Below are 14,116 nucleotides of genomic sequence, written 5' to 3'. Positions count from 1 at the left end.
TATAGAAGCAGATTTATGTTTGTGTAACAGAAGAATTATGAATTGGCAAAGGAGGAAATTTATGTGATGTATTAGAAGATTAGGTCAGGCATGAACGTAGCGGGCAGGTTGCAGCTTGCCTTTGACTGATATCATTGTCAGTATTCGAGAATGTGTTGGTTGGCAGTAGGTGGCCATCAGAGATGCTGCCAGAGAAAAATAGGAGCAGAGGGAGAAGTGAATTTATGAGGATGATAAGAGTGTTAGGAAGATGGGCCCAGAGAGTAATGCAGTTATGTTTATTTAAAGGAAACCTACCATGAGGAATCTACTAACAGTAGGTCTGATGGTAGATTCATCCTGCCTGCCTCTTCCCTAATCTGGAATTTAATAATTCTGGGACCTAACATGTTAAAAAAATGTATTTTAGTAATAGCAGTAGCCTCTGCAGTTAATTTACAAATTACAAAAATAATTTTTTTAACAAGTTAGGTTAGGTCCTCCAGGATTATTACATTACAGAATAGGGCAGAGGCAGGCAGGAGGAATCTACCATCACACATACTTCTGATGATAGATTCCTCATAGTAGGTTTCCTGTAAGGAATCTACTTTTAGACGTATGTATGTGTATTGGGTTAATATATAGTTTATTATACATGTCATTTATGTTGTATTAGTATACCTATATCAAAATTGTGAAAATTGTCCAAAATCCTTAAAAGGTTTAAACAAAAGGGGATATACTGATAATGAGTGACAGGATGGGTTTGTAGAGATGGTTAGCCGTAGTATATACAGACTAGCAAAGTTGGGGATTTTATGGGATTGGTTAAACATTTCCATTTGACCAGCTGGGAAAATATCTTATTACAAGCAGTCGCTACGTACAAGATAGGGTCTGTAGGTTTGTTTTTAAGTTGAATTTGTATGTAAGTCGGAACCATATATTTTATAATTGTAGCCCCAGCCAAAATTTTGGTCTCTGTGACAATTGGATTTTAAAAAATGTTGGATTGTCGTAAGAACCAGGAGTAACAATAAAGCTTCATTACAGACATCTTTGATAACTGTTATAGCTGTTTATTGTAGCCTAGACAGAAAGTACAGCAAATTACTAGCATCCAGAGGTTCGTTTGTAACTAGGGGTTTTCTGTAAGTCGTGTGTTCTTAAGTAGGGGACCGCCTGTAGTTACCTCACAAGAAATAATCAGTGCACAACTATAGCATTTGGACGTATGCAATTGTAAATGTATAGTGCAAGTTTAAAGCTCCTGCAATCTCGCTGGAGCGGGTCGTATCCTCAGCTGTTCTTAGTGAGAGCTATATGGTGATTAAGGAATAATAGAACTGCCTGTGTCTATAAGTTTGTGAATACTATGCACATGGTCAAAAACTCGGCTATCTGCATGTATGAGTTGGTTCCCATAATATTGAGAATTACGCCCATAGCACTTTTCTCCATAAATGATACTAGTTTATTGCCGTCCGTTGTTATTCATGTTATTGTTTTGTACAATTGCCACTAATTTAATTTTTAGATATTCACCCTATTACTTATTATTTACACTTGTCACATGGTTGTGTACATTTGTATCTGTCAATAATGCTCACTTAGGGTTCATTCAGGCGGCCGCCTGGGGGGCCTACAAGCGGCCGCATGTACGTACCCATAGACGGCAATGGCCGCCCAGCACCGGTACTGTACCGCGGCGTACACCGGGAAAAGATAGAGCATGCTTTGCGCTGCTGTTTCCTAAGGAGGGGGGAGGGGTCACCTCCTGCTCCTCTCCAGCACATGTGAATGCACCCTTACATTGACTGACTGCTTGTACTACTTGTGAAGATTAACATTTTTTATACACCATTGACTTATGCAGTAAATCTGTGTATGAACACTGGCATTCTCTAAAATCATGTTTATTTCCCTTTCCTTTAGCTAATACCAGTGATAGTGAAGACCTTTCCGGTGGTGAAAGTCTTTCAAAACTTCAGACTTCAAAGTCATTTTCTGGAATAACACCAAAACATACCAAAATATCATCTGGATTACCTGTGCCAGGAAAATATGTGAAAAACAAAGAGAGGGAATCTTTCCAAAAGGAATATAACGATCGTTTACCTAAAGTGTACAAGTGGAGTTTCCAGCTATGTATGTATTCTTTGTCACAATTGATTTTACTGCACTTTAGTAAACTACAGATAGGTGTACGTTTTGTTTCAGCAATTTTCCATAGTAAAAGGCCCAAATGTCAAATCCAGTCATCATCTCATTGGCCGACATTTATGAAAGCGTCTGTGCCAGTTTTCTGTCTGACTGTACTGAAAAGAATCTGCAAACTGCTTGTACATGTTTTTATAAAGTGTTTGTGCCAGTTTTGTATTGCGGCACAATACAGAAAAAATGTTCACCCAAAGGGGTCTTTTAGTGCGCCACAATTTTGCAGCATGAACAAAATGCACCAAATTAATGAAGACTGTGCACCAGTTTTGATGGATCTGGGGCACCCTGCACACTCCACAGGCAAACTGCACATAGTACAGACTACACTAGTTATGATAAATGTGGGCCATTTTCTGTGGAACATGTGGTCTACAGATTGGAGGAGTGGAAGGCATTGGGGAAGAGGAGAAGTAGGTTGTGTAAGGTATAGAATATAGTAAAATGATATTATTGTGAAATATCATTCTATGTCTGAAAAATGAAAGGGTGAACCATATAACCAAAGATCTATATTTGGTTTCTGTAGTCAGTAAGATGTGGTCAGTTGATATTAGCATAGGCCTTAGATATTTTAATCTGGTTACAGGGTGATGCTCAAGCATTGCTAATACAGTTGTACAGATGCAATTTGCATCACAAAGTCTGAAATCAAGTTTTGTGTATCCGTTCTGTTACCAACTAGACAGCACGTCTCTCGATGTGATTGGCTTTCAATGTGCAAATAAGGGATAAACAGGATGTCCCTTGCAATGGTAATTACAGAAAAGTATTGATTGTTTTGGCTTATATTAACCCTTTTATAAGTACATATCTAATATGTCCTCAACGAGTGGAACCTTAATAGCCAAGGACATCTCTAATACCTCAGGGATACAAAGAGCCATACCTTTGAATTAGTGGGACCTAGAATCACTGTTCTGATGTCATATGAAAGAGGTTTGGTAATTGCGCTGCTAACAGGAAGAAACATGTTACCCCTATCTAAAAGTGACCTTCGTTGTATCTTTACTTTGATATATAGTAAAAGTATATATAGGGATATGTAGTCATTTATATGGGTTACAGTTGTGTAAGGGGATAAAAATTATATATGTTTCTATATGGAACCAAAGTCAAAAATGTAATTGAACACTACCATTATATTAAATGCAATGAATCTTTATTGAATACAAAAGACATAAATAAAAGCAATAAATATACAAAAGAAGGAACTCAATTAAGGAATTTGACCGTTCTCTAAATAAATTTTAAATGAGAGTAAAAGTCAAATCATGCTCATAGATGGGAAATCAGAATTGAAAAATGAGAGCTCTTTAAATATAAAAAGGTAGATAAGAGATTTACATACACAGGAATTCAAATAGTGAGTACATTAAAATCAATAATAAAAATAGCTTCTCCTTTTGAGAAAAGTTATAGAGACTTGCCAAAATATGGAGAAAATAGGGTGTTCCTAGTTTTTTTTATTAATCAGAACATACTCCCAATAGTTCGGTACTATTTTAGATGTATAACCATTCAAGGAGATTCACCCCGATTTGAATAAATGGGTCTGGTCATCAAAACAGAAACAAATATCTAAAAATATATTATTATGTCCTAAATCATTATGAGGACCCGGTCTTTCAAATACCATCTAATATAAACAAGCACCCTTATTAGAACCGATAAAAAATGGTGGTCATCTGAACAGCATGATAGGTGGAGGACCGCGGAAGCTGAGATGGTAGTACGGTCTTCCTAAAACATTGATTTTACAGGGTATTTAGAAGTGAAAGGGGAGTGTGGAATATAACAGTTAATGACATGTTAGACACCATGCGGATTTAACGTTCAATTTGACAATTTTTTTGTAAATTTACATATTTGGGGTATATATAAACTCCTCACACCTTACTGTTTTCGGAAAGAAAATTTTATTTTTACAAGTGTTCTGTATTTGCATAATTTAGTGGAAATTTTGAATTGTCTTGCAATGTGTGTGTCTTTTCAAAGTTTTCAACAAAATTACATGAAGGTGGTTGTGTGTATTAATCAAAAAGTTATATTTTATACATGGTATTTTGTTGCTCTCTGAAAAAATATCACTTTTACTTTATTTTTAAATTCCTTTTTGTGGCAAACCTCCGCTTTAGTGTGGGTTTTATGTGGGTATTTGTTTGGTTTTTTTTTTATATGGTAATTTGTTTTTGTCACAAATTTGCATGAATATTGTAAATTGTTGATCGAGACAAATGCAATCACCAGGTTTTATCTGCTTTCTAAAAAGTATAGAATTTTTGGGGGTGCATTTACTTTGTGACCATTTTAAAATGTGTAAAATTCGGTTGTTTCAGGTTAAGAACATATATATATATGAGGTATTTTTTATCAAGCAGGTTTCAGGCATATTATTTTCAGTTTGGGGCACATTTTTATGCATTTTTTTTTAAATTGTATACAGGTGCCCATGTCTATAAACTCCTGAATGCAATTTTGACAAGGGGTCAAGTGTCTTCTTTCAGAAAGTATATGGTTTTCTTGGGATTAGTATAATTAATTTAAAAAAATGGTGGATATCTCTCTGGCAAATTGAGGTACAAAAATCCAGAAACACCTGGCAGTGAAAGATAGATAGAAACAATTATTTGAACATAATAGGTGACAGGAGGGGCAGTGTCTTTCAGGGGAGAGGCTGTCTCTTCCATGGAAGGGGGGGTGTCTTTTCCAAAAATGAGTATAAAAAACCCCAGGTAGGAGAGTCAGAGAGCACACTGAGAAGAAGCCAGTACTGAAGGATCTCTGAAGGGATTATTAAGGAGAGAGAGACATGAAGAAATTCAATGTGGACTCTGGTAATTATACTATTTGGCTTTTATACCTTAGGTGTTGGTTATTGATTTGGTTGCATTTTTATCTATTTTATATTTGGTATTTTGACTGTTCATAATATAATTTCATAGCAATTTGTTGGTGGCTATCCGCTATAACCCACACGGAGATACTTTTATTGGTTAGTATTATTATACAGGCGGTCCCCTACTTAAGAACACTCGACTTACATACGACCCCTAGTTACAAACGGACTTTGGGATATTGGTCATTTATTTTACTTTAGTCCTAGGCTATAATAATCAGCTGTAACAGTGCTATGTACGGTGATACTAGAAAAAAAAACAATTCTAAATGTAGTACAACAGTAGTTGCACCATTTTCCATTTTGTTAAGGGCTTTATTTTATGGATTTCAAATAGATACTAAATTTATATAATGTTTTAATAACTTGTAAAACATTTGAACAAAATTTGTTTTTGTCATTTTGCCATATTTCTGCATGACATTTTCATACTATTGTGTACAGAACTGTGCAAGATGTTTTTTTATATATTTTTTATATATTAAGGTCTGAAGCATTTAAAAACCAAAGTTGGTTGGGAGGATGGTGTCTAGGAAGAGTTTAGAAATAGTTGTGTGATAGATAGATATTCTAATTGGGTTACAGGGTGTTGCTTAAGCATTACTAATTAAGTTTTCTTGATACTGTGTTTACAGTAAATTACATTACAATGGCTGATATAATAGTTCTATTACCAAGTGTGATTGGCTTACAATGTGCTAATAAAGGAGAATCGGGATGTCCATTGGAATGGTAATTACTGGAAAGTATAGTATCTTGGTTCTTCTGCTGCATATTAATGGTAATGGACACAGGTAGATACAACATACTTTGATCATAATAGGAGATTCCATGACACCAATCTGGAGAGGCAGTCTTCTCCAAGGTGCAAAAAGGGGTATAAAAATCTTCAGGTTGGAAAAGCCAGGGATCTCTAAGCCAGCACTAAAGGATCTTTAGTGACATCCTTGGAGGGATTATTAAGGAGAGATAGCACTCTGGTTGTGGCCCTGAACAAGGATTTTTATAGACATGAAGAAATTCAAAGATGACTCTGGTAATTATTGTTGTCTCTTCCAAATTTTTGATATGTTAAAAAATGTAAGACCTTTCAAAAATTAGCTGTATTGAAATATTCTCGCCCAAATAACTTTAATTTTTAGTAGTGAAAGGGGTTGGATCCAACTTTTATATTTTTTATTCAATTTTTAATGCTACTTGAACCCTAGGGAGTCTGTACACTATTACTGTATTGGAGTATATTGGCAATAGAGAGGATTTGTAAGGGGTAAAATGCAACCATTGGGCTTATGTAGCCCTCAGTGTGACACACCAGTCATTTTATATTGGTATATTGAATATGCTTCTTATAACATTATGTATTATTAATTTTAGCTGAACTGGAAAAAATGACAAGCGATGAACGCATAGCATTTCTTCAGGAAAAACTTCAAGAACTTCGGAAACACTATATGGCTTTAAAATCTGAAGTAGCTTCCATCGATAGAAAAAGAAAACATTTAAAGAAGAAAGAACGGGAACGTAAGTGTTTTTTTTTATAAATGCTAATCTTATTTATTAAATATATGATAAAAACATAATTTAGAAGCGAGATTAAACAGGTAAATTACAGCACAACTTTTGTTAGGTGAATTTTTTATTACAAATATTTTTATAAAACTTCTAAAATTGCTTCCCCAGAAATATTTATAATACAAGCGCTATGTATATACCAAAAAAAGTACTGTAATGGGGGCCGTAGTAGTTAGTGGTAACGTTGTTTATGAAAGGCTAAATCATTGGACAAAAAGTCTGACTGCACCTCTAGAGGTCAATTTTGCTACAACACTTTTTCTTCATGTTTTCTGATTATTAGCAAAGTTATTTTGTAGGTAAGAGCGAACCCATTAATTTGAAACATGTATGTATAATTTGTGTCTTTAGAGGGGACCTTTCTCCAAGTATAGAATATAACACACATTTCATTATATCATTCCTGCTGTGGCCCTGATCAATCTGGATCAAGAAGACAACATCCCTCTGTTCTGTATGAAAATAACATTACTGCCCTATTGGCTAGTACAACCTAATTCACGTCTGATCCCAGAAGTTGTATAGGGCAGATATGGCAGACTTGGCTAAAACGGGGATGAATACCTATTATGATAAAACCCCTTTTGGGAGTTTTCAACTTCATGTTACTTATTGTAAAATGGTTTTATTTTTGCAATTTTAAAATTTTAACATAACAAGAACTTATGACCTTAGTAAGTGTTAGAGAACTTTGCACTGTGATATGTTCATTAATGAATATTGGATGCATTTTACACTTTTCTCCTTTATTAATAATGTTTTATTCTTTTCAGGCGCGGTTCTGTCCACCATGTCATCATCACCTTCCTCAAGTTCCATCACTGCAGCTGTAATGTTGACCTTAGCAGATCCACCAATATCAACATCAGCATCACCACAGAATGCAATGCCTGTTGAGTGCAGGTGACAGAGGGACTTTTCCCGGCACTTTGCACTAACTATTGTTCAATTTGTTGAGGCCATGGACTTATTTTTATACTGCACAGCAACACAAGTACAGACAGGCACTATTTTCTATTGCATTTTTGATGTGTTGTCCTTGCACTCAAGTGCACTTTTTATGACGTAGAAGTAAACTGATTTTCTTCAAGCAATAATTGTTTCCAACTAGTCTGGGAGTTCTCTTTTGCTCCTGATGCCTTCCACTGTGGGAGGAGGAGGCTATTGTTGTATGTCATATGAGGGTTATGCAGTAAATATATAAAGGGTCCTTTACAAAGTGCTGTGCCGATTGTATCATTTGTTGTAATTAAGCTTACATGATGCCATGTTGTTTATTGGCATGTAAAATAGTAACTTGCACTACAGACTGTTATATGTTATAACAGTTATCATTATTGTGCTTTCCTATTAAAAAGTATATTTCTTTGACATGTGTGATAATTTCTGGGGCTAAATGAGAACTGCGTTTATTAAGGGGAGCAGTTATATTATGAATGCCATACACATCCATTTGTGCTTTTGGCCGCCATTTAATTTGGCTTACAGAGAATTATTTTTTTACATATTAAAACTAACCTGTAATATCACCAGTAATGTCATTTATAGCTGGTGACAATAGCCTATGCTATGCCGATTTTAAAAGGGTTCCCAGCCTTTAAAAAAAACAATATATCTGGCTGAGGGGACATGCCTTCTCCATTGCTGCTTATGTCCTACGCAGCCGCCTGTCAGTGCCATGCCACTGTTTTTTTTACAGAGGTAGGCACTGCCATCCGACTACGTTAGCTGCGAACATGCTGCAGCAGACAGTGGGCATGCCTTCCTCCCCCAGGGGCTCAACACACACTGCTGGCTGAGAGCTGATTTGAGATAAAGTTTTATAATGTACTGAAATGATTCAGAATGTCAACAAAGGAATTTTAAAAATCAGAATCGCATAGGCAATCAAACAATGTTAACAGTTGAGAGTGACATTCCTGATGACAGGTTCGCTTTAAACTGAAGGTCCGTTAATGCTTAGACATTGCTCTTCTAAAGAGCTAGAAGACGATAACAAATGTGAGCTAGGGTACCAATCAAATAGCTAACTATTGGGGAGCCAGATCTAGTGCGTTCATGTACCTAGAGCTGTCAGAAGTAATGAAAAGGATTCTCAAGCTCCCTGAACCCTGTTTGAAGGTAAAACACTGGTTTTCACCCATGTATAGAAAACCATTTCTTACAAATAAAGGTGCTTGCTGTAGAATCCACTTTAGGCCTTGATTTGAAGTCCCATGGGGTGGCTGCCCACTGTTAAATAAAACATCATTACAGGAGCAGTTTTCTGGCGTACAAGCCCTGTAATAATCTCACTTACTAGCGAACCACAAGTAATTGTGATTATTTCCCCATTCAAACAACCTCCATGTGGGCTTGGAGATACTTGAAGTGGGGTGCAGCCAGCGGCAGATTGAGTGTTCCTGTCCTGCACACACGCTATAGCCTGCAAGCGATCACGACTGAACGTTCGTAGGTAATGGTGCAAGGCCCTGCCTGGGATTGTACGCCACTCGCTAGATACATGAGGAGACCAAAGCTTCCTGATGTAACGCCGGAAGGAGTAAGTTGGTTTCTGGGACATTAGCAAGGTTTTCTTTCACAGAAGTCATGGGCTGCCATATCGTACTAGTCAGTTTTTATTATGTGCATTGTTGGAAGCGATACCATAGTGCACTTGTGTACATAAGCACTGCACTTGGTAAATGACCCTAAATGTTTTGTGCTTTAATTGTTTTAATTGTTTTTTTTTTAACAATATTCTTCTTCAACAGAAACTGTTGGATTGAAGTGCAATGTGTTATGGTCATTGAAAGCAAAGCAGTTTTCCTCTTTGCAGATGTCATTTGCTTGACTTGGCATCCATTAAATAAAGCACAGGCCGTTTGTTTCTAATAGTAGTAATTCAGTCCAGTTATCTGTGTCCTACATTCTTTCAGTTTCTTCATTCATAACATTGTGCAGAAGTTCATATTCTCTATAAAAGCCGCCTTTTTTTTACTAGAATCAATGTGATGCATTATGACATGCATCAGTGATATATTGATGATCAAATGATTTTCTATCAAAGATTTTCAGAGCAGTATCAAATGGACTTTTTTCCCTGATACATGTTCTGTAAGTGGTGGGACTATTTGTGGTGGAAAAAACTTCGGTAAATACTGAACAACTTCAATTCAATGTTTCTTTCCTGGATGTAGTTTGTTTCTTTTGCAGACATAAGTGTAGTATATTTCTTGGAATAAGGATATTCAAGGGTTTTTTTCTGAATGTTTTTACATTTGGTAAATCAAGAACAGGCATAAAATAATCATGTTAATCACCCTGTGAAGTGTCCCTCAACCATGTCCTTTGGGTCCCCACTGGACCAGGAAGTGAAAACATCACGTTTAAATCTGATCACTGGCTTCATTTCTCAACTGACGTTCATGTTCAGTGATTGGCTGCAGCAGCATGTGATGTCACTACTGATTTAATATGGACCAGATCAAAGGCACTAAACTAAAAGAACATATTGAAGTTAAAGGGTTTGGCCATTCCTTTACTTAAGTTTCCCATGTGCCTTAACTGCCTTGTACACAACCCCTGAATGTTCCTCAAGTCATAAAGTGGTCCTGCAACTTACTTTTGTACAGTGTGCAGAGCGTCCATCCTTCTTTATTGACATTCCTGAGCTCTGGTGAATAGGGTGAGTTGGAAGAACACTTTGTTCTTCCTTCACTTCACATTATGCCTCACCCCTCCTCCCCTCCATGTTCTAGACCAGTGAGTACTGGGCTGCCTGGGACTGCAAGAGGTCTTGAGTCCTGTCTGGCGAACCCTGCCCTGGCGTGATGGCAGGGGTGTCCATAGGTTCGCCACCACTGGTCTAGACAATAAAGATGCACAGGCTGCAGGGGATGGATGGACTGTGGCAGAAGTGAATAGAGAGTGACGTCCAGCAGAGCCTCAGAAGAGAGGAGCTGTCTGTTTATGCAGAGGGTAGCATGCAGAGTACATGGAAAGCTCTCGCAGGAGACAAAGAGACAGAATCATGTTAAATAGAAAACATTTAATAATGAAAAGTGGCCAACCCCTTTAAGCACTGTTATTTCAATATTTCCCTTTCTCATCTTATTTTAGAAATTCCTGTGAAACCCTTTTAAACTGACTGCAGTGCTTCAACATAACAAAGACTGTTATATAGTTTTAATTGATTATAGCAAATCTTTGCAAATTGAGCTGGAATGTTTCTTTTCATGTGTTAACTAATTGTGTTTGTGTACGGTTTTATTTTTTTTTTTATATTAGTCATTTTTTCCATGATGTATTTTGTTACTTAGTAGGTACATTTCTTTTTGTTTTCATAAACCTATTTAATTGGACCATAAGTGTTTTTGGAGCCTTAGAAAATTGACATTAAGCTTACAACAAGGCATATTGTATTTATTGAGTCTAATAGGTGGTGAATAATGTACTATACTGTAAAGAAATGTAAGAAAAAAATTAAATAAAATGCCATAGTTTGTGAATCTTTTTAAGATTTTTGAAATTTTTTTTGAATCAACAATTATATCAACGTTAATATGAACAGAAAAAATATACAGTTTTTTTTATTACAGTATAATAGCAAGTAAAAGGGTTTAAATCATGGTAGGATTTGTCATAGTATTAAATATGTGGATGGAGCATGTGGATGAAAACTCAGTGAAGATCTAGGGATTTTATGTACAGTTGTGCAGTCACAAACTGGTTCATTCCAAACACATTTTTGTGGTGGGATATAATATGGTTGTCGGGAGGGGAGGGGAGGGGGGGGGGGTGGATGTCAGTAGAGGTGATCTTCTGCATTGTTGTAGCTTAGTGTAAGTCTGTGAAGCTACAGCACGGAAAGGGTCTGGTAACGCTCCCTAGAGCCCTTAGCATCATTTTAAAAGTTAATTTAAAAAGGGAAGAGGTCATGAATAACGGTCACGGTGCCTGGATCTATGAGTAAGTGTCCCTGGGTTATCATGATGTCTACATTTTCGCAGTGCAATATATTCCGCCTCTTCATGTATCGGGCAGGGTTCTGCGTAGCATTTATTCTATGCCAAACAAAGCCGGCGACTTTTCATATGTGAAAGTTGCCGGCAGAAGCGAGTCCGCAGGAGCAGGGACAGCAACATACCGCGATGGCCAACATCCAGCCGGCCAAGCCCCCCCTTCACGCCCCACTGGCGTAAAGGTGGCAGAGAGGACAAAATAATCACAAGTGCTAGCAATAAACTAGCATTTGCAATTATTTCAGAGGCCCTGATAAATATGCTCCAAAATTGTAATGTAAACAGAATGTGCGATGCATTCACATCACGTTTACATCATGTTAGCATACTTGCATTTACATTGCGTTAACAGTAGCATTGTATTTGTTTCACACCGCTTTGTGTTCACATTGAACATGTGAACACAAAGCGGTGTGAAAGCAAATACGATGCTACTGCTAACGCAATGTGACCATCATAAAACATAACTTTCATTCAATCTGATTAAAACATAGTCAAGTCCTCTTGACTCAATAAGGAGAAGGTGCCCCTTCATAAAAACTGCTAAAACGTTCACCTCTGTGACAAAGGAAACCATCAGTATTAGTACATTCATCAACTGTAAATCTGAGGGGGAAATCTGTAGAGCTGTGTGTGACTGCGGGGTGGAGTATGTCGGAAAGACGATTATGGAGTTTCGCCGAAGGATTGGGGCCCAAACCATCATGACACACCTTTAGCAAGGCATATCAACTGTGCACATGGAGGGAATACAAAGGTCCTGAAGTTGCATGGCATTACAAGGGTCAATAGACCCATACAAGGTGGAAATTGGGACAAGAAGCTCCTACAGTGTGAGACGAGGTGGATCTTCCCCCTAGATACGGTGGCACCAAAGGGCCTGAATGAGATCCTTAGCTATGCATGCTTCTTGTGAGTAGCAGCATCAGAGCATCTATGGGTCCACTTACATCACTAAATGTACATTCTAGGATTTTCTGTTCCTACATGTGAACATGGCTTAGTTTCGCATTGTCTCTCTGCCAATATATTTATTTTTAATTCATGGGTTGCTATTGTGAATTCATCTTTTTTCCTTATTTAACTACCTTTGCATGCTAGTCTGCAAAACTCCGTTCCATGTACTGACTAACACTACATGGGCTTAATGATCCTGAGCATTACTATTTATGCGTTATGGGCAAGAACAGCGACTATGTTTTGGCTGCCTGCACATAAGGGAAATCTTCCCAGGCCCCTCCCATGTGAGAGTGGATTACGCCCCTCCAGCTGACATGCGACACAACTCTAGCGCGAACTACCTGATGTGCGACAGCGCATCAGAGATGAGTGGCCCGCAGTTTAGCACGCCTTAGACGGCCGAGTCGTTCTGAGGATCTCCATTCCTCACTGAAGCCCCCCTCCACAACGAAGGGAGAGGCTCACTTTGTGTCTTTTTGTATTCGCTGATGAACCCCGAATACAAGGGGAGAAACGCATTGGGACGGACTAACGACTGATCATAATTTTACAGTTGCCCTACTTATATTTAGGGATAGTGATAAGGGCAAGTGTGGGACAGCCCTTATAAGGACGTGAGCTAATCTACTGGGGCGCAGGCATCACAGCTATAGGGAAGAAGTAGGTATCGGACAACTGATTTCTGGACCATCCCTCTGTGTACCTGATCGGCACCTGGCGGATTACTGGACTGGGTGAGATTGCTCCATTTCTTTACCCCTATGCATAGTGGTTTATTACATGAGTGTACCTACCCACTATATTGATACTTGGATAGATGGATACATACCTTTGGTTTTTTTGGTGAAATTGGTTCATCTTCATTTCTTTCTGTTGTGCGGCGTCATTCATTCCACTTGACATTGAGTCAAGAGGACTCGACTAGGTTTTTATCAGATTGAATAAAAGTTATGTTTTATGATGGTCACAAATGCTTTTTTACATGTTGAATGACACATACATTATACATATACCTGCAATAACATACATCATATGATGTCATATACAATAAATGACTGCCTTCTGATATTAATGCCATTGCAGAGTATTTTATTTACGAGCCGTGGGTTCCAGAAGCTGCATTTCCCAGTACCTCTATGGAGATGTAGTACAAGCTATTATCATCATCCTTTGTGACTTTCAGCAGATTTTGGATGGTGGTCTCCTGGTATTTCTGCTTCATCAGTCACTAGTGCAGAGAGGGGTGCCATATATCATATCTCTTATTTTTGTGGACTTATGAAACTAACATCATTTCACCTCATTAAGGAATACAATTGTAGTCTTTCTGGTCTTTGGTAGAGCAGTTACTAGGGGGAAGGTGAACCCCAACTGTGTAGAGAACATTGGGTACATTGGCCACACATGGGGTGTAGCCATATTTAGTGTCTCACATCTTTGTAAACATTGGGGGGAGTTATTAAGACTGGAGTTTTAAATGTGG

The 14,116-nt window shown here is 37.7% G+C and overlaps 1 protein-coding gene across 2 annotated transcripts in view; it reads left to right on the top strand.

The window, feature by feature from the left end:
• ARID4B (AT-rich interaction domain 4B) overlaps nt 1-11,160 on the top strand; it is an 87,937-nt gene extending 76,777 nt beyond the window's left edge. For both annotated transcript variants that reach the window (XM_072141251.1, XM_072141250.1), the window contains exons 22-24: nt 1,918-2,130; nt 6,473-6,619; nt 7,444-11,160. In XM_072141251.1, the coding sequence (XP_071997352.1) occupies nt 1,918-2,130; nt 6,473-6,619; nt 7,444-7,577 (494 nt within the window). In that variant the 3' untranslated portion in view covers nt 7,578-11,160. The remainder of the gene's footprint in view (nt 1-1,917; nt 2,131-6,472; nt 6,620-7,443) is intronic.
• The last annotated feature ends 2,956 nt before the right edge of the window (nt 11,161-14,116 follow it).

The sequence above is a fragment of the Engystomops pustulosus genome, chromosome 3, assembly GCF_040894005.1.
Source record: "Engystomops pustulosus chromosome 3, aEngPut4.maternal, whole genome shotgun sequence".
NCBI classification, from domain to species: domain Eukaryota; kingdom Metazoa; phylum Chordata; class Amphibia; order Anura; family Leptodactylidae; genus Engystomops; species Engystomops pustulosus.
Note: the sequence above shows the minus strand (reverse complement) of the source record. Positions and strands in the feature narration are given on the sequence as shown.